Below are 24,055 nucleotides of genomic sequence, written 5' to 3'. Positions count from 1 at the left end.
GCTAACGTGTGGCCCATCTTTAAAAAGGGGGGAAAGGAGGAGCCGGGGAACAATAGACCAGTCAGCCGGACTTCGACACCTGGGAAGCTACTAGAGCAATGTCTAAAACGTTCAATGTGTGAATACCTGGAGGATGAAGGGGTGATCACTAGCAGCCAGCATGGATTTACCAAGACCAAATCATACCAAACCCGTTTGATTTCCTTCTTTGACAGGGTAACTGGTTTGGTGGATAGGGGGAATGCAGTGGACATAATATACCTGGACTTCAGCAAGGCTTTTGACACAGTCCCACATGACATTCTGATGAGTAAGCTGGAGAAATGTGGTCTTGGCAGAACTACCATTAAGCAGATACATAATTGGTTAAACAACCACAAACAAAGTGTAACTATTACTGGAATGATGTCAGATTGGAAGGAGGTTTCTAGTGGGGTTCCACAGGGATCTGGATCCGGTGTGGTAGGAATAGAGAGCGTCCAGATCAAATTTGCAGATGACACAAAGCTAAGGGGTTGCTAACACTTAGGAGGATAGAGCTAAAATACAGCGGGATCGTGACAAATTGGAGAACTGGGTTTTTGACAACAAAATGAAATTCAACAAAGACAAACGTAAGGAGCTACATTTAGGGAAGAAAAATTGAATGCACAAATACAGAATGGGGGATAACTGGCATGGCAGCAGCACTGCTGGGAAGGATCTGGGAGTTGTGGTGGATCACAACCTCAACGTAAGTCAGCAATTTGATGCCGTTAAAAAAAAGCAAAAACAATTTTGTGTTGCATTAACAGAGGCATAGCATGCAAGTCACAGGAGGTGATAGCACCGCTCTACTTGGCATTGGCTAGGCCTCAACTGGAGTACTGTGTCCCGTTCTGGTCATCAATGTATAGAAAGGATGTAGAGAAACTAGAAAGGATCCAGAGGTGAGCAACAAAGATGACCAAAGAGATGGAATACAAACCATATGAGAAAGGCTGAAGAAACTGTGTACGTTTAGTTTGGAAAGAGGAGATTAAGAGGGGACAGGACCAGCGTTCCCTCTAATTTTTTACGTCCATGAGCAGAATGAATTTTGTTCTGTGCACCAATATGGAGGTGATGTGGTGGGGGTGGGGCTGAGGGGTTCAGAGTGTGGGAGGGGGCTCAGGGCTGGGGCAGAGGGTTGGGGAGTGGGGGGCTGAGGGCTCTCACTGGGATGCTGGCTCTGGGGTTGGGATGGGGCAGAGGGATTTGGGGTGAGGGAGGGGGCCCAGGGCTGGGGCAGAGGGTTGGGTGCAGGGGGTGAGGACTCCGGTTAAGGGAGAAGGCTCTGGCTAGGGGTGCAGGCTCTGGGGCAGGACTGGGGATGAGGGGTTTGGGGGTGCAGCTGCCCCGGTGCTGCGGTGGAGAGAGAATACTCCCTTCAGCCCTCTCTCACAGTAGCAGGTTGGGGCAGGGGGAGGGGCTCCTCTCCCCCAGACAGGGCAGGTCGACGCTGGGGCTGGTGGGGAGGGGCGCCTTTCCCTGACTCAGCCCTGAGCCCCTGCGGGGGCTTAATAGGTGGCTTAGAGGGAACTTAGGACATGATAGGGGTCTTCAGATACTTGAAAAGCTGCCATAAAAAAGATGGGGAAAAGTTGTTCTCTCTTGGCACAGAGGGCAGGACAGGAAACAGTGGGATCAAACTACAGCAGAACAGCTTTGGATTAAATCTCAGGAAAAACTTCCTCCCTGTAAGAACAGGAGGACAATGGAGCAGACGCCTCGGGAGGTCGTGGAAGCTCCTTCACTGGAGGTTTTCCAAAGGGGGCTGGAGCCATCTGTCCTGGATGGTTTAGACACAATGAACCCTGCATCTTCGCAGGGGGCTAGACCAGCTGACCCTTGTGGTCCCTTCTCACCCTGGGGGTCTATGATTCTACGATTCTCAGACAATTCCAGCATTGCATCGTGGAGGGGAGGATGCGGTCGTTTTCTGTGGGTCCCTTCATGGGGAGCTCAGGACATTATCAATTGTTCTGGAAACCTTTCTGCAGAGACAAATGGAGCCGAAGCGGCCCAGACCTCAGCTCAAAGTGCTTAGCTGCCCCAGCCTGGAGGATCTAGTTCCTCTTTCATCCGTATTACCGACATGCCTGACAATAGAAACGATGTTCAAAAACCAGAAAGGCCGAGTCCCGCTGTGCTGGCTGACACAGGAGAAAGGGCTCTTGGTGGGGTGTGCGTTGGGGAGCTAGTGTAGCCCCATCCTGTCCGTTACAGTCACCTTCTAAGGCACCGCCCGTCCGTTTATCCTCTTAGCATGTGTCTCTCTGTGTGTCGCTGTTCGGGGCTGATTGAGCAGCAGGACACGGCCCTGAATGGTGTAGAACTGCCCAGCCCCCAGACAGGAATCCAGGCACCATTCCTGCCCTGCTCCCCGGCAGGCACTGACGGACGGTAGCGCGTTATAGGATCCTCTTGACTTCCCCACTCACCCCGTCTCAGCTCCACTGCCCCCTTCCCCCGTTCTGCCTGCTCACTCGCGAGGGGGGTCATGGCTGCACAGCGCCTGCTTCCATCCCACTGTTCGGGGGCTCGGCGGCTGTGCCTCCCCCCACAGCCATGCTGGACCCACTCACAATCGGGCCTTTAGTATGTAGATTCTCCTCTGTTGTGCTGGGGGCTCCCACCCCTCTCAGCCTATGTATGGGGGGTTGTGTGAGCGTTACAGTCTTAGAATTTAAGTGGACCACGCACTGGGACTGAAGTGGGGGAGGGGATTCTGGGAGCAAGGGGACGGGAGGTAAACTGAAGGCCAGGGGAGTCGAAAGGCAAAAGGGGTGGGGTGGGCAGGGGGCAATTGGAGGTGGTTGTCTCAGGGACGGTGTGCATAGGGGAGGGGGCCAACGGCCAACAGCCAACGGCAATAGAGCAAGTGAGAATAGAGCAAATATACAGTGTCCGGGGGTCAGAGCTGAATGACTGATGGCGTCAGGAGCCTGCCAAGGTCCGTCTGGGTCCAGCGAGGAGGGACTGACCTACCTCCCCCTGCTCTTGCAACTAGCTGGCATGGGGAGCTTTGGACAGGAACCCTGGATCCTGGGGCTTTCCAAAATCCACCCTTGCGAGCTCCTGCCAGCTGCTGTGGAGGGGGGGCCGCTGGACCCGGTGCTCCAGGCATGTCCCCCTGGGCCGGGGGTTGGAAGCAACTAAGTCCTGATTTATTCCAGTGGGCTCAGCTGCTGCTGTCTGGTTGACAAAGCAGCTCCAGGCGCAGGACCGGGCCCACAACACCACACAGGGCCCAGCGCTGACTCAGAGGAGTGGATCAGATCCCACCTGCATTACAGCCTGCATCTCTGCCTACAAACGGCTGGGTCAGCCCGGCTCCTGTGGGACAGGGCAAAGCCCCAGACGAGGCCCGGGAGAGCGCTCTCAGCTGAGGGGATCCACCTGGGTACAAGCCCCCAGCGGAGACGAAATGAATGCAGAGTCCAGCCAACTTTCAGAAATGCTGTCATGGGATAAGAGAGAAGGTCCAATCATGGGTCAGTGTCTACTTAATCGACAGGTGTTACGATGCTGCCTTTGGTGGGACACTTCCGAGAGTATCAATTCAGGACAAATTGCTTAAAGCAGGGTAGTTACAGCCCCACGCTGGGGTTTCTCCACCTCTAAGGCAAACCAAACCAGCCAGACAGAGAGAGAGAACTTTGGTCTCACCCCACTGGCTAACCACAAGTCTCACAAGCAATTTCCTTACACACTCCAGTTTCCCAGTATCACCACCAATGCCACTTATTGTGGGAATGAATGGTTATGAAAACCAAAACCCCAGTAACAGAAAAAAGGTTCTCCCGATCCCAAAGGACCAAGCTCCAGACCCAGGTCAATATACAAATCAGATCTTACTCACAAATCACGCTGTTGCCAATCCTTTAGAATCTAAAATCTAAAGGTTTATTCGTAAAAGGAAAAAGACAGAGATGAGAGTTAAAATCGGTTACATGGAATCAAATACATACAACAATTGCAAATGGAATCAAATACATACAACAATAGTTAAGGCTTGATGGGATTACTGTTGATTTAAACCAATCAAGCCTCTGGAGTACATCCACAGCTGGGATGGGTCATTCAGTCCTTTGTTCAGAGCTTCTGTTTGCAGCAAGGTTCCTCCAGAGGTCAGAAGCAGGACTAAAGACAAGATGGAGGAGATGCAGCAGCCTTTGATAGTCTCTTGCCATGTGGCCTCTGCTTTCTTTGTCCCCAAGACAAGCTGTCCAGCACATGGCACAGAAAAACCTTAGAGTTCTGTCCATAGGCATGTCCCTGCACGCCTTGCTGAGTCATAAGGTGTATCTACCTTCTCTCAATGGGTCAGCTGTATAGCTGATGGTCCTTAATGGGCCATCCAGCATGCTAGACAGTGCTGATGCCACATTGTCTGGGGTGTCACCCAGAAGCATAGCACAAGTTTGAACTACAGACTGTATAGAGACAATACTTATAACTTTAAATACAAAAATGATACTTGCAACCAGATAGCATAAACATAACCAGCAAATCATAACCTCCTCATAGACACCTTACTTGACCTCCTTTGTACAAGATTTGGTGCCACTATAGTGGCAACAATGGTCTATACTGTCACAGTTTGTTTCAATAATGTCACAGACCTCCTGAGGTCTCTTCCAACCCTAATATTCTATTATCCTAAGTGATTCATCCCCTGCCGCCCATTCTCAGCTTCTGGCAAACAGAGGTTAGGGACACCATCCCTGTCCATCCTGGCTAATAGCCATTGATGGACCTATCCTCCATGAACTTATCTAGTTCTTATTTTAACTTATATAGTTCTTTTTTATCATGTTTGTGGTTAATGTTATTTGTACTTAATGCGTACTACTAGTATATATATGGTGCAGAAAATACAGATTATGAATGTGATATATATCTATATGCTATCCAGCATATATTAAGCAACAGGGACAAAGGTGATAGCAAAGTAGAGCAAGACTTTTTCCTGAGTATTTTATACACAGAGAGAGAGAGAGAGAGAGAGAGAGAGAGAGAGAGAGAGAGAGAGGGACAATACTCTGTTTCATTTATTTATTGTCAGTATCAGAAAGTGAACTTTGAACACTTTGTGCCTGAGATCACTCTGGTAAGGATTTGGAGATTTTCAAAGTGCTCTTTGAGGCAGATACACCCTTCCTTGCCCCGTCTCTCGACCCGGTGCATTGTGCTGCTGTGTGGTACGGTTAAACCACTGGGGACAGACTCTCAAATGTTCAGAAACCACAACTAAGGCCAGATTTACAACAACAACAACAACAACAAAAAGGTTGTCACCCAGCAGCCTCCATGGTGGCACGTTTGGCACAGAAGAGCCCAGCACTCAGCTTATTCTGGTGCTTAAATGGCCCCAGGTGTGCTGCTACATTTCAGAGGTGACTGAATTTGAGGGGCAGATACAGCATTTGTTCCTGCAGCATGCACCTCCGTGGCTGTGGCTGGGTGTGTCAGTAATAAAGGCCAGATGTTCCAGCAAAGAAAGAGAAGTTGCAAGGAGCCTTCACACTCCTCTTCACACTCCTTCACACTCCACACACGGGGCCAAGGGAGGACAAGGTCATGGCCAAGATCACCTTCTGGCCAGCAGCGCTACGCTCGTGTAGGGGTCGGTGTATTGCTCCCTGTGAGTCGGAGGTGGAGTTCCCATCCCAGCGTACACAAAGCCCCCACAAGCATACTGTCTAATTAACTCAAAAAACCTCTCCTGCATCCTCTGCTTCCTGATGTCTCCACAGCCCCTCCTGCTCAGCCTAGATGCTTTTCCCTCGGAACAGAAGAAGCACTCGGATGCGAATCTGTTTGGTTTTCACACCGTACACAATGGGGTTCATCATGGGAGGAAAGAGGAGGTAGAAATTGGCCAGCAGGATGTGTACGTACGGGGCGACATGGCGCCCGAACCTGTGTACTGTTGAGGAGAGGACCACGGGGATATAGAATACTAAGATGGCGCAAAGATGGGAGCCACAGGTGCTGAAAGCCTTGAGCTGCTCTTCCTTGGACGCCAGGCTTAAGACAGCCCTTAGAACCTTGATGTATGACAGGACGATGAACATCAGATCCAGCCCCACGATGAAGACAGTTACGATGATCCCATAGATGTTATTGAACCTGGTGTCAGCACAGGCCAGCTTCACCACGGCCATGTGCTCACAGTAGCAATGGGAGATGACGTGGGACTGGCAGAAGGGCAGCCTCCTCATGAGGAAGGGCAAAGGGACTGCTGGCAGAACAGCCCGAGCCAAAGCCGCCAGCCCGATCTTTGCTATCACTGAATTGGTCAGGATGGTGGCGTACCGCAGGGGGTTGCAGATGGCCACGTACCTGTCAAAGGCCATGGCCAGCAGCAGACCAGACTCCAGGGTGCAGAACGAGAGAATGAAAAACATCTGCACCAGACAGGCATTAAAGCTGATCTCCCTGGAATTAAACCAGAAGATGCCCAGTATTTTCGGCACGGTGGTTGTGGATAAAACCAGGTCGATGATGGCCAGCATGGCGAGGAAATAGAACATGGGCTTGTGTAAGGAGGGCTCTGTCTTGATAACGTACAAGAGGGTGCAGTTTCCTAGAAGGGCCACGGTGAACATCGAGCAGAAGGGGATGGAGATCCAGGGGTGCAGAGCTTCCAGCCCCGGGATGCCCGTCAGGAAGAACACGGACGGATCAGAGCCTGTGCCATTGGGAGCTGACAGGTTGCCCTGCAGGAGCATCCTCCAAAAGTTTCACATCAACGTCTGTCCTGTCAATAAAACATATGAGATGGTGAACAGACACGACACACGTGAGATGGTGAACAGACACGACACACGTGAGATGCCGCACTCCACTCTGGCTCACGGGGTGCAACTGCTTTGGGAATGGATGACAAGGTCTGGAGCTGATAGAAACATTGGTTGGGTGGTAAATATCGAGGAGCTCAAATTAACAAAAGCCTGGATCCGGGGTGTAAATACAAATGATAAGATATCAGCTACTGGAGGGTTCTATAATCTGGCAGGCAAAGGCAGAACAAGTTCTAGTGACTGGAAGTTGAAGCCTTCATAGTGCAAACTGTGAATAAGATGCAACTGCATCCAGTTCTGTCACGTCTGGAGTTGGCTCTACACATCAGATCTGTGACGCCAACCCTTTTCTTCAGAAGACTTTCCGATTTTCCCTGCATGCCTTTGCATTACCTTTTGTGTTATCATGAGCGTTTCTTTCAGTGCCATCACCATGGTACCTGAGTGCTTGGGGGAGACACGATGAACTTCATACTCCATTTTCATCTGCAGCTTTCAGATTTCAATTTATTTATTTTGCTATTTTGGAGCATTAGGCACTTGTGCAAGATCAACCCGGATTGACCCCAGCCCACAAAACATATCAAGCAAATCAGCCGAAACCAGATAGTCTAGAAATTAGCAAAGCCCTTCCCTCCTTCAGACAGCGACCACCCCATGACTCCTGCACTTGCCCAGGTGAGATGATAGGACAGTAGATATGGGCTTTGCAGCATGGTTAGGGTATTTCTGAGCAAGGTTGAGTAGGGACTGAATTCCAAGGGAAGCCCCCTGACCCCAGCCTACCCTCTCTTACGCTGGGGAGTAGGGAGGGGAGGGGGGCGAACTCATTGCCTTTGTTACCAAGCCCTCTCCTCTGCCCGATCTCTATCACTGCTGACAACACCTCCAGCCTCGCAGTCACTCAGGGCTACAACCTGGTAGACGTCTTTGACCCCTCTGACCTGCGTGTGCAGGGCGTGTCCAAGTCCTGTCACGTCACTCTCCATCATGTTCCTAAGATCCGACCCTACTACCTACACTCTCCTGCATCTCCAGCCCCTCGTCCTCTCCAGCCTTGGTTCCGGCAACCTCCTCCACTCTTGTCCACATGCCCCTTCTCACACCTCGAAAGCATGAAATCGCTCCACAGGCTCCTTGTCCTCATCCTCAGGGCCCTTCACAGCTCTGTCTCCTTACTGATCTACTCAGTTCTCTTCTTGCGTTGTCCCCTCTCCACTCCCCTCTGCCAGGGATGGAGCACCCACCTGTCTGCGTCTCCCACGCTGCCTCTCTAGTATAGAACAGCCCCCCTGAACCGGCCCACTCCCCATTCCTGCTTTGTACCCATCCTCAACACCCACTTGGCCAAGGAACAATGGAGCACTGGGTTGAGCTGATGTGCATCTATTTAACATAACAGATGCATATAATGGTAGGAAAAAATGGTGCATATTTTGGTTTGTATTCCTTAATCTCCCCCTCCGTATGTTACAGAGGGCTTATTGTTGATGAAGAAAAGTATCTGTGTGTGTGTATGTGTGCATGTGTGTGTGTGTGAGAGAGAGAGAGAGAGAGTGTGTGTCTGTGTGGTTACAGTGCCTTGCACATTGTGAGTGCTATCTGAAGGTCAATAATTCTCAATATCTAGAGAATGTACAAAATCCCCCTATACTTCCCAATCATTTTGTGGAGGAATTTCAACAAGTGGCTCCTGACTGCATCCCATCATTAGCTTTTAGGGCTTTCCGCCTTTGTTTGCACCCACAAGGATCTGCCAACAGGAATGTGGGCATGGAAGCCGCTACACACCTGATTTGTGGGGGCAGCTATTTCCAGGTGCAAATTATGCCTTCACAAAGGAAGGCCAGGATTTTTAAAAAAGCCAACCTCAAATGTAATCCGCATCGTCTCTTTCACATAAACTGCATTCCACAACCCCTTTCAGAATCCAGGCACCTTAACAGAAAGGAACTAAGACCAACGTTGAAGTCAAGAGAGGTCATCTGCCTGTGAAACGTCTAAAGAGCCACTCAGCACCACATCCTCAGTCTTGGCTGTTGAAAGTATTGGCCTTCATCCACGCTTGGGCACAGAGCTTGATTCTTTGGAGGTGCTGAACACCCATCAGCTCCCATTGAAAACCAGATCACTCGTTTAGGTGAAAACCAGATCATTCATTCTAAATACAGACCATAGCTGCCTAGCGCTAGGCACCCAAGTGCGATCAGGTGGGGCACAATACGAATCCGCAGATGAAACAGGAAATTCAAATATACTGCAGCAGAATTTGGATCAGGTTTTGAACTTGCCCAGAATGTGGGTGTGTTTGGATCTGAGGTTCTGCTTCAGACCCGTCTCTGGCTGAAGTACAGTACAATTCCTTTGCCCACACGAATCGGATTCCGTGGGCGAACTCACCAGAATCCTGCAGTGCTCCCTTCCTTTCCTCGGGCCTCGCTCTCCCACACGCTCACCCGCAGCTGCCTGCCCTTTGGTGGATTTATAGCCACGGTGAGAGAACTCGCCTCCTCCCTGCAGGGGGGTCTCACAGTTCAGCTGGGAATCTCTGCTTCCACTTTGTCCTCCCCGCCCATCGCTGGCAGACAGAGTTAACTCTTTCTCTTCAGACTTGGGAGATAAGAAACTGTTCCTGCATCATGGGAATGAGAGATAGAAAAGCCATTTTCAGTCCCTCCTAGACCAAGATCCCTCAGCCACTGCAGAACTGATCACTACGGTACATTCCCCACTGCTCGGCCCAGTCTCGTTTTAAACAACCCAAGCAATGAACCCTCCACTACTTCCCTTAGGAGGCTGTATCCACCCCGGGGAGTCCATTAGTGCCCGGAGTACCTTCACCGGCTACGCAAGAGGATCACCCTGGCCAGACAAGTCAACTTCACCTGCTTTCTGGCTGAATATTGAACAGTCAGCAGTCACTACGAATACCAGCTAGCTACTGAACGCCACTCACTGGGAGAGGCCTTAGGAGTGCGAAAAGGCAATACAGCCTCACAGATATTTACTCTGCAGCCGGCCGCCTTAGGTTATTATTTTCAGTTTGCATTGGGATAGTGCTGAGAGGCCTCAGCCTGGAAACCGAGCCCCATTGTGCCAGGTGCTGTACACACGTGTAAGGAAATGGTGCCCTACAGAGCTTTACATCCGTGTCGGTGTTTCAGTTCCCAGGTACAGTAAACTTCCCAAGGAGAAGAAATCTCACCTCATTTCAGCCCCACATTCCTCTGAGGCATTCAGTAACCCTGTGAACAACGCAGATAAATCTTGACACTTTCAATGCAACTAGTGGATCCACTTGACTATGAATTTGTCTACACTGAAAAAACCCCCCAAAACATGGCAGCATCTCAGAGCCCAGGTGAATTGACTCCGGCTCGCGGGGTTCAGGCTGTGGTGCTCAAAAGAGCAGTGAAGATTTTTCTACTCAGGGTGAAGTCCGGGCTCCGGGCCTTCCCCCTTCACCGGTTTTCAGAGCCTCAGTTCCAGCCCGAGCAGAAATGGCTACACTGCTGTCTTTAGCCCTGTACCATGAGCCCGAGTAAGTTCACCCAGACTCTAAGACTTGCTCCCCAGGGGAGGGGGGTTTGTGGTGTAGACGTACCCTAAGAAGAGGCGGTTTAATGACAGAGCTGGCACTTCCTGACCACAGTCCACCTGCCGATATGGCGCGGCAGCCATTCTGGTGAGATTTCAGCTCTTCCACTTCCATTTCTAGCTAGACCCCAGAAGGGATGAGGTGCAGTGAAAACAAAAAACAATTCAGTGGGGTGGAGTTCCCTCGGCTTTTCAAAACCTTCAAAAAGACTTGGTTGATTTTAAACTTGAGACCATGATTTGGGGGATTTCTTCTCCCTAGTGGAAATTCCATTAGACTCCATAGGACTCCTTGAACTGGTCTTTCTCCTCCTCTCTCTTGATGTCTTCTGGTCTGTGTAGATTTTTACTGGTCTCTCTTGGTTTCCACTGGAGGATCCGTAGCTGAAGGAACCAGGAGATCTGTTACAAATCTTAGTCTGCCACTTGGAACCAGGTGAAAATTTGCAACAGGAATTTCCACTAGAGATTCCTGCACTCCTGGACTGTGTATACGTAGCCAGCACTGAAATGGATCCCCGTCTCGGTTTGACTGTGACAGTCATTGGGCACTAGCTACACAGCACGCCTGATTAGCACAGAAAGTTCAGGAGATTGTCACATCCACTATCACATCGCCTACTGGGGGAAATGGAGGCTGCTGGAGTGTAAGGATCCAAGTTGGAATTCACTCAAGGTACCAGGCTTCCCCCAGCCCCAGTCATGCTGAACGTGAGCTGCTCTAGATACGGCACAGCTATGATAACGCAGTAGGGCAGGGCCATTCTTCCCATTTTACAGCTTGGGAATGGAGAGACCGAGAGACTTGCCCAAGGTCACCTGTGGCCGAGTGAAGACTAGAACGTAGGCCTCCTAAATTACTGCCCTAACCACTGGGCCATTCTCTCTCTACGGCTACTGTGCTTGTCCTCAGCTGGGAATGTCACCAAGGTGCCAGCTGAGATGGGGAGGTCTGTGTTCCAGAGGGTAGAGTGGAAGGCGGCTAATGGAATCCTAGAGCTCTGCCTTGCATCCACCATCCACCATTCCACAGAGGGGACAGCAACGGAGTTGCAGAATTGTCTGCTTTCCCCTGGTCTAGAGGTGGGCCCGAGTAGAAATGCCCTTTTCCTGTCACTAGAGCACAGCGGTTTACATGCCAGGCAGGAACCAGACCAGATCCATCTAGTCCAGTATGTTGCCCTCAGCGCTGGCCAGTACCCGATGCTGCAGAGGAACGTTCACGATACCTTGCAGAGGACAGTGTTGGAATGACTTGCCCACAGAAGACGTCTCTCGTTCTCCCCTTCAGTTAGTGGCACGCATGCGAGAACTCAACAGAAGTTCCCATGTCTCTTTGTTTTTCTGTAGGACCTGTGAGGCCTTTGTCTCCTGCATGCTGGGGCAGATGGAAAGGGCAATGCTTCACTGCACGCAGGTCCCTGCCCCGTTCCTGCATGACACTTCATCTGAATATCTGACCCACGTTTGATTCCTAATATGGAAAGTACCCAACAGCTGCAGGCAAACCACCTCTGGCCATGATCTCCTCATGTCGCACAGAACAAGCAGTTCTGAGCTTTTGGGAACCCGTCTCTGAATGGATCTCCTGATGTAGGACACTGGGGGGTCCAGCAATTTGTGGGACCTTTTTGGATTGAGTGTGGGACAGTGTTCTCTGCTGATGTGTATATGCATTAATCAGTGTCCTGCCTCCAGTGCCGACTTGTAAGCAATTTGAGCAGGGGAAAATCAGTTCTTTGGCCCATGTTCCCAGAATAAATGCAACCTCTCACTCCTCTCCAGTATGCCTTTTGGGGAACTGGGAAGGACGTTCTGGTGGCTAAGGCAGACCAAGGGGAGTTAGGAGATGTGGACTCCGTTTCCAGCAATCCCAAAGACTTTCTGGACCAGATTTTAATCCCAGCTATTGAGACCAGACTATAGGTCCTCACAGGAAAGTCATTTACCCTTTCTGTGCCTTCGTTTCCCCACCTGTAAAATGGTGATTATACTGACTTACATTACAGGCATGTTATCACTGAAGTTTATAAAGTGCTTTGAGATCCTTAGAGGAAAGGTGCTATTTATCCATCCACCCTAACTCTGCCCCCTTGTTGCCCTGGATTGGATGGATGGATGTAGTAACCCCAGATGTTGATCAAGGTAATTACAACCATATTATGTGCATTCAGCCATCACGAATTAATGAACTAGAACACCACATAGTTAAGTGTTTATTTGAACAAGCAGGGCTTCTGAACGCAAGGTGAAAACTAGCTGCAGACTTGCAATTTCTGCTAATCAGAATGGGAAGAGGGGCAAAAAGAATCAACAAATTGAGACAGAAAGAAAATAAGTGGATAGAGACCATGAGTTTGGGCACCTTTGATATAGAAGCTTATGACTAAGATTGTTAGGAATCTTTGTCGATAAATAGTTGATTGAAGTTAGGAGAGGTGATGACCCACCCCCGATGAGTTGTGTGTTTGGTAAAAGTAAGTTAAAAAAGACTAGAAAAGAGCGTGTACTTTGGAGCAGTTCTCGGAAGCTGTCCTGAGAGATTTTTTCTTGACACCATGCTCCCCGGTAGGGAAGCCACCGGCTATCGCTGACCTAATGTCAACTACTCGATGCCATCTCGGATTCTAGGTAATGATATGGGATGTTCTAAACCTATCGCTAGTGTCCGTGGGAGCTTTAATAAATTGTCGTTGTAAATAAAAGCACGTTTATTTGTATCAATCTTTCATCAGCCAGAAGCGCTGTGTTCCCACTGGTTTATTCCTGATCATGCCTGGAGTGAAGCAGTTAAGTCACCAGGGCTTTGGGTTCTGAAACCCCCTGGGTAACACCCTCTTAACCAGATAGGGCACTGATGACTTCATAGTCCAACCTAAACAGAGGCCTGAACATGCAGGGACAAGTCTTCAAACGTCATAGACACTTTTGCACATGCAGCCCTCAGTTGTGCAGATCCCCTCATGCAGACATGCCTTAGGGGGTATTGGCACAATTAAACTAGGCACGTGCACACACAAATGTTTTCAGAAACAGACTTCAAAGAGAAACAGCAGAATTAAAAAGCAACAGAGGGTCCTGTGGCACCTTTAAGACTAACAGAAGTACTGGGAGCATAAGCTTTCGTGGGTAAGAACCTCACTTCTTCAGATGCAAGAAGAAGTGAGGTTCTTACCCACGAAAGCTTATGCTCCCAAAGCTTCTGTTAGTCTTAAAGGTGCCACAGGACCCTCTGTTGCTTTTTACAGATTCAGACTAACACGGCTACCCCTCTGAAGCAGAACTAAAATTCATTTGCAAATTTAACACCATTAATCTGGGCTTGAATAGGGACTGGGAGTGGCTGGCTCACTACAGAAGCAGCTTTTCCTCTCCTGGAATTGACACCTCCTTATCTATTATTGGGAGTAGACTACATCCACCCTGATGGAATTGGCCCTGTCAACACTGGTTCTCCACTTGCGAAGTCACTCCCTGCTCTCCATGTGTCAGTATATAATGCCTGCATCTGTAACTTTCACTCTATGCATCTGAAGAAGTGAGGTTTTTACCCACAAAAGCTTATGCCCAAATAAATCTGTTAGTCTTTAAGGTGCCACCGGACTCCTTGTTGTTTTTACACACACCCTAGCACGTCCTCTCTTGAAGATCAATCCCATACTATTGAATAGAGATGTAGCTATTAAGCTCCTGTAAAATAGGAATGGGTTAATTTACTGTTACTAGTTGTGGCTATTCCCTACGCCTGATAGCAGATTTTCCTCTGTGATGAAGAAAGGCTCTGAATTCCCAGCTGGGGGAGTAAAGAGGATTCTTTAAGAGGCATAAATACCCCCAGGTGGGTTGTCCCGGCAGACTGGAGAATCATGCAGATTGTGTGTGTCTGTAGCATTCACTGAGGGTGAAGACGATACAGCCGGATCCAGGTGAGTTGGGGCAGTACAGATTTAATCAGGGGCTCTGTTAATGCATCATTTTTAAATGAACTGGAAAACTTTGGGCCAAATCCTGTTCTCAGTCACGCTGGTGTAAATATAAAATGGTCCCACTGATTAACGCAGAGCTACTCTGGATTTACAGCAGTGTAAGTGAGCAGAATTTGGCTCTTTATGAATGAACTATTTAATAACATGGAAAAAAGACATTGTGAGAATGGGAAGGACTCAGAATTCAAGAAATGCCAACGATAACGCAACCTGAATTCTGCCCCCTTTGTATGAATTTCTTAGTCTTTAATGATGTGATTGCAAATTATTCTTCAATTAACACAACCTCAACCGTTCTTTTCTACAACCTTAGACACACACCCGTGTGGTAACACCGTGTAATCCTCTGGTCTCCCGTGTTTACTTGCACTACTTTTGGCATCACAACCGTCCAGGCTGCAGCTCTTTGGTGACTCAGATTTTTTTGTATAAATTCACTTCTCTGCAAGGTCTGGTTTTACATACATTTCAGCCGCAGCAGCCATGGTCTCCCTGATTTGTTTTCAACCAGCAGCACGGCCTTCCTGCTCTAACATTGATCGGCAGTGAGGTACACCTCTACCTCGATAGAACACCACCCGACAGAACACGAATTCGGCTATAACGCGGTAAAACAGTGCTCCGGGGGGGGCAAGGCTGCGCACTCCGGCGGATCAAAGCCAGTTCGATATAACTCGGTTTCACCTATACTGTGGTAAGATTTTTTGGCTCCCGAGGACAGCGTTATATCGGGGTAGAGGTGTAATTATCGGCCTCTCACTGGGGTGAAACGTAGGAAGATCCCCATAACATGGGGGGCATGGCGTGTGTTCTGTGACAACTCCGGCTTTTCCCAAACCAGAAATACCATCAATCATCCCAGCTTTTCTCACAGCGCGGCTGGATCCCAGGGCAGTGCATGGAGCGTAGCACTGGGAGGTAGGAATTTTAACCAGGACTCTCGCTAGCTTTGAGGTTTCTTGCTAGTAAGTAACAGCCCAATACGGCACCTTGGAAGTCAGTGGGAGTTTTGCCACTGCCTTCAGTGGAAGCAGGATCAGACCCACGGCCTCTTTGTCTCACTGTCCCCAGCTCTGGAAGCAGATTAGCGGTATTCACGCATGTGGCCAGAGGGACTATGTACGTCCAGGCAGAATGCCCAAGCTGTGCCGCTGAATGTGCCGGGTACATGCTGCTTCACATGCCGGGAGCTTCATGGGAAAACGCAGACTAATCGTGGGTGCAGAGCGCCTGACAAACTGGGTCCAAGCTCTCTTCAAACTCCAGCCCTTCGGTGCAGTACTGCTGATAGCCAGGGCCAGTGCTACCATTTAGGCAAACTAGGGGGTTGCCTAGGGCACCAAGATTTGGGGGCGCCAAAAAGCGGGGCCCCTAATTTTTTTTTACAGCATTCCTATGCCCCCTCCCCGAGCGCGTGATCACCACTTCACTTCTCCCGCCTCCCAGGCTTGCAGCGCCAATCAGCTGTTTGGCACCGCAAGCCTGGGAGGGGAGGAGAATTAGAGCAGGGGCGGTGTGCTCGGGGAGGAGGCCAAGCAGAGGTGAGCTGGGGTCGGGATCTGCTGCGGGGGGGGGGGGGGAGGGGGCTATTTCTGAACTTCCTGCTTTCCAAGGGCAGGAACTGCTTCTCCCGATTGTGAGGGTCTAATACAGTGGGTGCAGGAAAGGGCTGTGACTGGAGTCCCATGGGGGAGGGGGATGTGCATTCGTAAGGAGAGAGTGAAGCAGTGGACACAAGGAGAAACTGGCTCTAGGACAGCACCCCGGGTACACAGCATCTTGTGTGGAACATGCATCTGAAGGTGCTTTATTATACACGGCAAGATGTGGTACAATGCCAGGAACCAGTGGGTGTATCAGCGCTGCCCAAGGGTTATATAACGTAATGCCAGGAACAGAGAGGCAGAGAAATGAAGTGGTTTTGCAGACACAGGGATACAGGATGAAGGACGTTCATGGCCGTCCCAGCCAGTTAGCTCTGGCATCTGCACACGCACTGTCCCGTTGGCGTCAGGGGGAACTGTGCTTGCGTACACCAGCTACGGATGCGGCTCAAGGAACTCAAAGCTCACCTAGTTTATTACCCTGCGGGCTCCATTCTTTCTACAATCAACTCTCAGAGAGAAAAATACCTGGACAACATTTCCCCAGTAGTGACGTTGAAATAGGTTGCCTTAAACTGCAAACCACACAAAGTGAACCCTGGTAACCATGCTTTGAAATGTTTCTTGGCCTGTGAGACTGGAATTCTCAGAGCATTTTAGGGATAGAGGATTTATCCTTGGGCCTAGAGCACAAAGTCTATATGACTTTTAAGCACTGGCGGACTTTGCTTTCCTCGTTGTTTAATGAGTTCAAGTCCCTAGACTGGGAATTCGGAGACCTGTGTTCTATTTTCCATTCTGTAGCTGACCGAGTCCCTGCTCTGTGCCTCAGTTTCCCCACCTGTACAGTTAAGGAGAACAATACTTCCCCTCCTTTGTGAAAGATTTTGAGACCTATGTCTAAAGAGCACTGTTGAAGTGTAGTTATTAAAGTATTATGATCATTGCAACTTCATTAGGCCAACAGATAAATATTGACAGATTTTATAAGTGCCGGTATACAAATGCTAGAAGTCTAAATACTAGGTGTGAACTTGAGTGCCTGGTATTAAATGAGGACATTGCTATAATAGGCATTGTAGAAATTTGGTGGAATAATACTAATCAGTGGAACACGGTAATACTAGGGTACAAAATATATTGGAATGACAGAGCAGGTTGTGCTGCTGGAGTGTGAAAGAAAGCAGAGAGTCAAATATAGTAAACATTTTAAATGAATCAAACTGTACCATAGAATCTCTATGGATAGAAATTCCACGTTTGAATAATAAGAATATAGCAGTAGGAATATACTACTGACCACCTGAGCAGGTTGGTGACGGGGATTGTGAAATGCTCCAGGAGAATAGAGAGGCTACACATACAGAAATCTCAATAATAATGGGGGATTTCTACTACTCCCACCCCATTGACTGGGTACATGTCATTTCAGGATGGGATGCAGGGATAAAATTTCTAGGCACCATTAAGGACTGTTCCTTGGAGCAGCTAGTCCTGGAACCCACAAGGGAAGAGGCAATTCTCGATTTAATCCTAAGTGGCGCACAGGATCAGGTCCAAGAGGTGAATACAGCCGAACTGCTCGGTAATAGCGACCATAATGTAATCACATTTTACATCCTTGTGGGAGGGAAATACCAAAGAAGCCCACCACGGTAGCATTTAACGTCAAAAAAAGGAGCTACATAAAAATGAGGAAGCTGTTAAACTTCAGTTAAAAGGAACAGTCACAAAGACGAAATGCCGGCAAGCTGCATGGAAGTTATTTAAAAACACCATAATAGAGGCTCAAACTAAAAATAGTAATTCTTAAAAAAGATCTAATAAAAAACATATGAGGAGAGATTAGAAAGACTGGGACCGTTCAGCCCAGAAAAGAGATGGCAAAGGGGGGGATATGGTAGAGGTCTATGAACTCATGAGTGGTGTGGAGAAAGTCAATCAGGAATTGTTATTTACTCCTTCACATAACACAAGAACCAGGGGTCACTCAATGAAATGAATCGGCAGCAGGTTTAAAACAAACAAAAGGCAGTATTTCTTCACACAACGCACAGTCAACCTGTGGAACATGTTGGCAGGGGATGTTGTGAAGACCAAAAGTCTAACTTGGTTCAAAAAAAAGAATTAGTTAAGTCCATGGAGAATAGGTCCGTCAGTGGCTATTAGCTAAGATGCTCAGGGATGCAACCCCATACTCTGGGTCTCCCTGTAGCTCCGACTGCCAGAAGCTGGGACTGGACAACACTCAAGGGATGGATCACTCGAAATTGCCCTGTTTTGTTCATTCCCTCTATAGCACCTGGCACTGGCCGCTGTTGGAAGACAGGACACTGGGCTAGATGGACCATTGGTCTGACCCAGTAAGGCCGTTCTTATGTTCTTATTACAGTTGTCATCTACACATACTGACCTCAGTTAACTCCCAGGTGACGCAGGTTTCCATGGCATAATGCAGGACCAAAGGCCCCTACAAATAGGAAGTCCATATGGCTGCTACAACCCAGGGTGCGTGCAATCCTACCTCCTCCATGGGGCAGCCCCACAACTGACTAACGCTGCCCCGAAAGTGAGGGATGAGGCCTAGGGAGAGTGCTGATTCAGTGCTCCCACAAGGCTCAGCCATCACCTGCCCCTCCCCAGAAGGAGATGCTTTTTACACCCTTCTAAGGCATAGGGGTGACCCCATTTGTGACCCCATCTCAGGGTTCTACTGAACCTTCCATTTCTCTTGCGTTTAAACCCTTCTGGGCTGTCAACTAAAGCCATTCAGACATTGGGCTAGTTGTTGTTTCAGGTCCCCAAAACTGGAACTGGGGGTACAGCTGTGGTCCAGCTCTGAGGGGAAGCAGCAGTGAGAAGAGCATAGAGAAAAGATCCATGGGCGCAGCTTGAGCAAATCCCGGGAGAGATGTAGAAAAGACGGCCATTTTGAACTGGATCCTGCGGTGAATGTAGCTGGGGAAGCCCAGGAGCTGGTGGAGGGGGCGGGGGGGGTGACGTGGCTGCAGTTCTCCATAGGGGAGAAGGCAGACAGGGGCATTCTGCCTGCGCTGGGGTCCAGAGGGGACCACCCTGCAGCAACAAAGCATTTTTATTGCTGACACTAACGCGCCGTGTGGTTTCAATTCCAGGCTCCGAAATGGTCCTGGAAACCATCCGTCTGCCATGTCCTGCTACAATCACTCCAACCCCTCCACCTTCCTCCTAATGGGCATTCCGGGGCTGGAGGCCACCCACTTCTGGATCGCCTTCCCGTTCTGTGCCATGTACGTTGTGGCCCTGCTGGGGAACTTCACCCTCCTCTTTGTGATCAAGACGGAGCCGAGCCTGCACCTGCCCATGTACTACTTCCTCTGCATGCTGGCAGGCATCGACCTGGTGCTCACCACCTCCACCGTGCCCAAAATCCTGAGCATCTTCTGGTTCCACTCCCATGAAATCGGCTTGGAGTGTTGCGTGGTCCAGATGTTCTTCATCCACAGCTTCTCTGCCATGGAGTCGGGGGTGCTGCTGGCCATGGCCTTCGACCGCTACATCGCCATCTGCAAGCCATTGCGCTACACCGCCATCCTCACCAACGCCATCGTCACCAAGATCGGGTTGGCCGTCTTTGTGCGGGGCATCAGTCTGTTGACCCCCTTGACGTGCATGGTCAGTCGCCTGCCCTACTGTGGGCCCAGGGTCATCTCCCACTCCTACTGCGAGCACATGGCCGTGGTGAAGCTGGCCTGCGGGGACACCATGCCCAACTATGTCTACGGGATAACGGCCGTGACCATTATGGTGGGATCAGACTCCATCTTCATCGCCATCTCCTACATCCTGATCCTCCGGGCCATCCTGAGCCTGTCCTCCACGGATGCACGCCTGAAATCCTTCAGCACCTGTGGCTCCCATGTGTGTGTCATCCTGGTCTTCTACACCCCGGCGCTGTTCTCCTTCTACACGCAGCGCTGGGGCCAGAACATCCCTGTGCACATCCACATCCTGCTGGCAGACCTCTACCTCTTGGTGCCGCCCATGCTGAACCCCATCATATACGGCATGAAGACCAAGCCGATCAGGGGCCGGGTGCTGAGGCTGTTCTCTCCAGAGAGATCCAGGCTGGGCTTTGGCCCCCACTAACACTAAGATCGGATGCTGAACCACGATGAGTGAGACGCAGAAGGTTCAGAGAGGCACCCAGAGCTTCCGATTCTGATCTAAAAGGAACCTTGGAGACTCTCGGGCTAGCAATCCCACAAGAAGATGTTCTCATGAAAATTCTGGTGCTTCCTTCCTTCCAGCTAGGTTGACAATCCTGGCCAAGACCTGGAAGAACAGAATCACCGTGAACACAAGTAATTATTTTTAGCAGAAGTTAATTCTGACCTCAGCTGGGGGATGAAAATTTAGTTCATTGTTTATTTTACCCATGCCACTGGCTCATCTTTAACACTGAATATCATCAATGCTCCTTTTCCCAACAGCATCTGGTAAAAGACTGTTCCTACCTCAGAGGACAAGTTCTACACATGAATCGATCCCTCCATCCCTCCACCCATCCTTCCTTCCAACCATCTAGCATCAATCTGCATATCTACCTATCTGTTAGCCTTGAATGGCTGCCCAAGTGTGGCTGCTGCTGACTCCAACTAGCACCTCTGTGTGTGTTCTAGCGCAGAATTTCCCCCTGGATGTATATTGTATCTTTCCACCATAGCTTGTGACTTTACTCGAGCAGTTACAGAAAAACATAACTGGGCTGTGTTGTGAGAGGAATGCTAGAAAACAACAATGAAATACTCCCCTGCATAGGTCAGGGGTGTTTTTTAGTGAATTTCAGTGCTGCAAGTTACTCAGAAGCTAATTTAAAAATTCTTAACCATGTCCTGACAGTCTCCTTCTTCCACTTGTCATGTCACCTTGTCTCAAACTTGTTGATCACCTGCTTTTTGTGTCTTCCTCACCTTTATGTCTGTTTCGTGACAATGCTAAAGACAAATTTAAGAGAGAAACCGTATAGTGCACAATATGCACAATCACAAGAGCAATGAAAAATGAAATGATTAAAACTTGTCGTTTGGAAATTTGTGGGAATGCTGATTGTGTACAAGGCCCATTGCACTATCCCTTGTTATTATTGTAACCCTTCTGCCCATCTAAGTTGGCAGCAACAAGGGCCGGGTTCTGTATCTAGGGGTTCCGTTTCAATAACGCAATGCAAAACTGGCTCGAGCCCCCACCCAGTGACCTGGGACAATTACATACCACCCCCTGGGTGCCTCTAAGAGGCAATACTTCCCCTCTGACAAGCACGGAGTCTGAGTGTGGCAGAAAATGTTTAATAACATGAGGTAAACGACATCAGCATTAAATTGGGAAAACACCACAAACAGGATTCATAAAACAAACCATGAGCAAAAGACCCATCCCAGCAAATTGGGCTGTGTCCTTTCCCTTTGGTTCTTGAATCCAGCAACCCAAAAATCACCCAGAGTCCCCAAAGTCCAACACCCCCAAAGTCTCTTGGGTCCAGCAACCACCCAAAGTTCCAAAAGTCCAACAGACCCCAAAGTCTCTGTCCCTGGTCAGTGCAGCCCCAGAGTAAAAGGGGGGCACGCAGGGTCTTAAGGGGCACCTTACGTGATCTGAGGCCGGCCGGCCATCTCTCCTTGGGGTTCCACCGCAGCCTTCACCACGAGCCAGTCCACTCCTGCCGTCCCACAAACTGCTCTGCTCTACGAGCTGCTCCACTCTGCTCACCGACCTGTGAGCCACTCCAGCTGTCCCCGCAAACAGCTCCGCTCGCCATTCCTTGGGCCACTCCAATCGTCCCCACAAGTCTCCGTGCTGCTCCTCCAGTCTTCCCGGCAAATTGCTCCACCAACTGCTTAGCAATGTAGCTTCAGGCTCCCCCACTAGTTAACACAGCCTCAGTGATCTCAGCTATTAATAACCTTAGCTCTTTTGTGATTTCAGCTCTTGGTGATTTCAGCTCATAGTAGGGGAGCCCCAGTACTAGTGCACCATTGGCCCAAAGTGAATTCAGCTCAGCAGTCTGTAACTAGACTCCTAATGGAATCAAAGCTAGCTCTAACATTCAACAGTGGGGAGCAGAGACAGTGCAATTGGTGTTTCAAGCTCTCAAAGGGGGCCCATGCCATCAAGTACACATACCTTCCCCCATCCCCTCTCCATTCACTGGGGGTTGTAACCCATGCCCCTTGTCAAGCAAGTGCTACTTAGGTAATGGTGAGTCCCTCTGTCATACAACAGTTCCACTGGCCTTGATTCACAGAATCAGGGTAACAAAACTTTATTCTTCCTGCCCCAATAACAGAGAAACTGGGGATCCCACACCAGCCAAAGGAACCACTTTCAGTTGCTGTTGTTTCATGCCAGGCGGGTGGGTGTGCCTATGCAAACAAGATCAGCCCCTGGAGTTCTTTTCCACCCTCGCCATAATTCAGCACCAGATGTCAGAGTAGAGCTCATCCTGACTCTGCTTACATTATTATTCATTAATATTGGTATTTGCACAGGGTGTCTCAGCAGAGCTCACAACGGATATGCAAAGGGCTGAAACCAAAGCTGGAATTCGAAGGTACGAGAAAGCCTATGTGTCTCTGCCACCCTCCAGCGCTGCACACCAGCATCTGAGCACGCTCCTACTCAGTGGATTTAAGAGTCACTTTCCAAAGCCCCGTTGAGGTGAACAAAACTCCATTAATCCTCCCTGGGCAGGTTCTCCGTTCTCTAGCCCTCATCATTGCCGTATGAGATGCAGGACTCCATTTTAACTCTGATGAATATCATCAGCTATTCCCGCAGGATTTAGGCCTGACAAACAGAAATAGCGCCAGACCAATTCCTCCTCATGTGTCTGTCACACGGAAACCAGTGCTAGGAAAATGAAGCTTTTTGGAAGTGGAAATGCTCTGCCGATAACACACAGGAGAGTAACCCGAGGCACTCAGAACCTGTCTTCCCCGATATCATTATTGTCCCCACTGGTTTTCTACTGTCCATCCAACCGCATGTTTCATTTTTGATGGATGGTAACATGATGGGACACTCCTGTCAATCCAGGTTGGGACAACTGATGTGCCTTGAGAAGACCATCGGGGAAGGAGGGTATTTCTGTCCAGGAGGAATCCTGATAAATTGCTCTAAAATATAGATTATTCCAAATATTTTCATGTCTAGAACGTTCTTGACTCTCTGTGGAGGGGGAAGGGCCTCTGGGACAGCTCTGTAATCAGCTCCAGTCATGGAGAAAGCAGCAGAAGGAAAGTGGGATACTCATTCCTGCAAGTATCTCATGCTTAATGAAGGAGGAAGTTCCCATCACCAGACGGGTCAGGAAGTGCCGTGGTTACTGGATAGAGCCTGGCCCTGGGACCTAAGTGCTGGTGGGAGAACCCCAGGTTCGTTGAGTGGATCCCCAATGCCAACCTACATTCCTGAGAATACCCTGCTTGACTCCTACTAGGCCCAGAGCCCTTGGTTCCCTCCCACAAACCCCGAGGAGGCAGGAGTTAGCGCCATGCAGAAATGCTGCACTCAGCTAAAAACCAACAATTGAATCTGGGCAGAGACGAGCCCTCAGGCAGTGAAAGGGACCGTTCAGGGGCCCCTATGGGGAGTCACAAACACTGTCCTCTCCTCAGCTCCAGCACAAGTACGGAGTCCCCAGTGCCTCAATATACAGCCTAATACTCACTAATGCGACTGAGAGTATGTCTACACTGGAACGTAAACCCGGGCTTGAGCCCAGGTTCAGGGCTAATCCCCCGTTGCATTTATACTTTAATTGCGCTAACTCAGGGTTTGGACCCAGGGTCCCAGGTCCCTGCAGGGCTGGAGGGTCTGAGCTCGAGTCAAGCTGGGACCCAGGGTATGAGCCCTGTTGCTTTGCAGTGTAGCCACAGCCCTGCTTAACTCATGTCCCAGGAGTCCATTGGAAGTATCCCACAATTCCATGGGACAACTTCCTTAGTCTTCTCTAGCCCAACAATCCGCACGCCACTCTATTGAAAACAGAAGACACCCC

The 24,055-nt window shown here is 49.6% G+C and overlaps 2 protein-coding genes across 2 annotated transcripts; one reads left to right on the top strand and one right to left on the bottom strand.

Moving 5' to 3' along the window:
* Positions 1 to 3,946: 3,946 nt before the first annotated feature.
* On the bottom strand, positions 3,947 to 9,458 carry LOC101939263 (olfactory receptor 52K1-like). The gene is made up of 2 exons (XM_065598542.1): positions 9,231 to 9,458; positions 3,947 to 6,787 (listed from the first exon to the last, which is right to left on the bottom strand). Exon 2 carries the CDS (start codon positions 6,756 to 6,758, stop codon positions 5,796 to 5,798), a length of 963 nt encoding a protein of 320 aa, XP_065454614.1. The 5' UTR covers positions 6,759 to 6,787; positions 9,231 to 9,458; the 3' UTR covers positions 3,947 to 5,795.
* Positions 9,459 to 19,185: 9,727 nt separating this feature from the next.
* Positions 19,186 to 20,257, top strand: LOC135984146 (olfactory receptor 52P1-like). The gene has a single exon (XM_065598540.1). It carries the CDS (start codon positions 19,186 to 19,188, stop codon positions 20,143 to 20,145), a length of 960 nt encoding a protein of 319 aa, XP_065454612.1. The 3' UTR covers positions 20,146 to 20,257.
* Positions 20,258 to 24,055: the final 3,798 nt, after the last annotated feature.

Source organism: Chrysemys picta, chromosome 1 (assembly GCF_011386835.1).
Source record: "Chrysemys picta bellii isolate R12L10 chromosome 1, ASM1138683v2, whole genome shotgun sequence".
NCBI lineage: Eukaryota > Metazoa > Chordata > Testudines > Emydidae > Chrysemys > Chrysemys picta.
The sequence above is the reverse complement of the archived record's forward strand: the minus strand, read 5'-3'. Positions and strand labels throughout refer to the sequence as shown.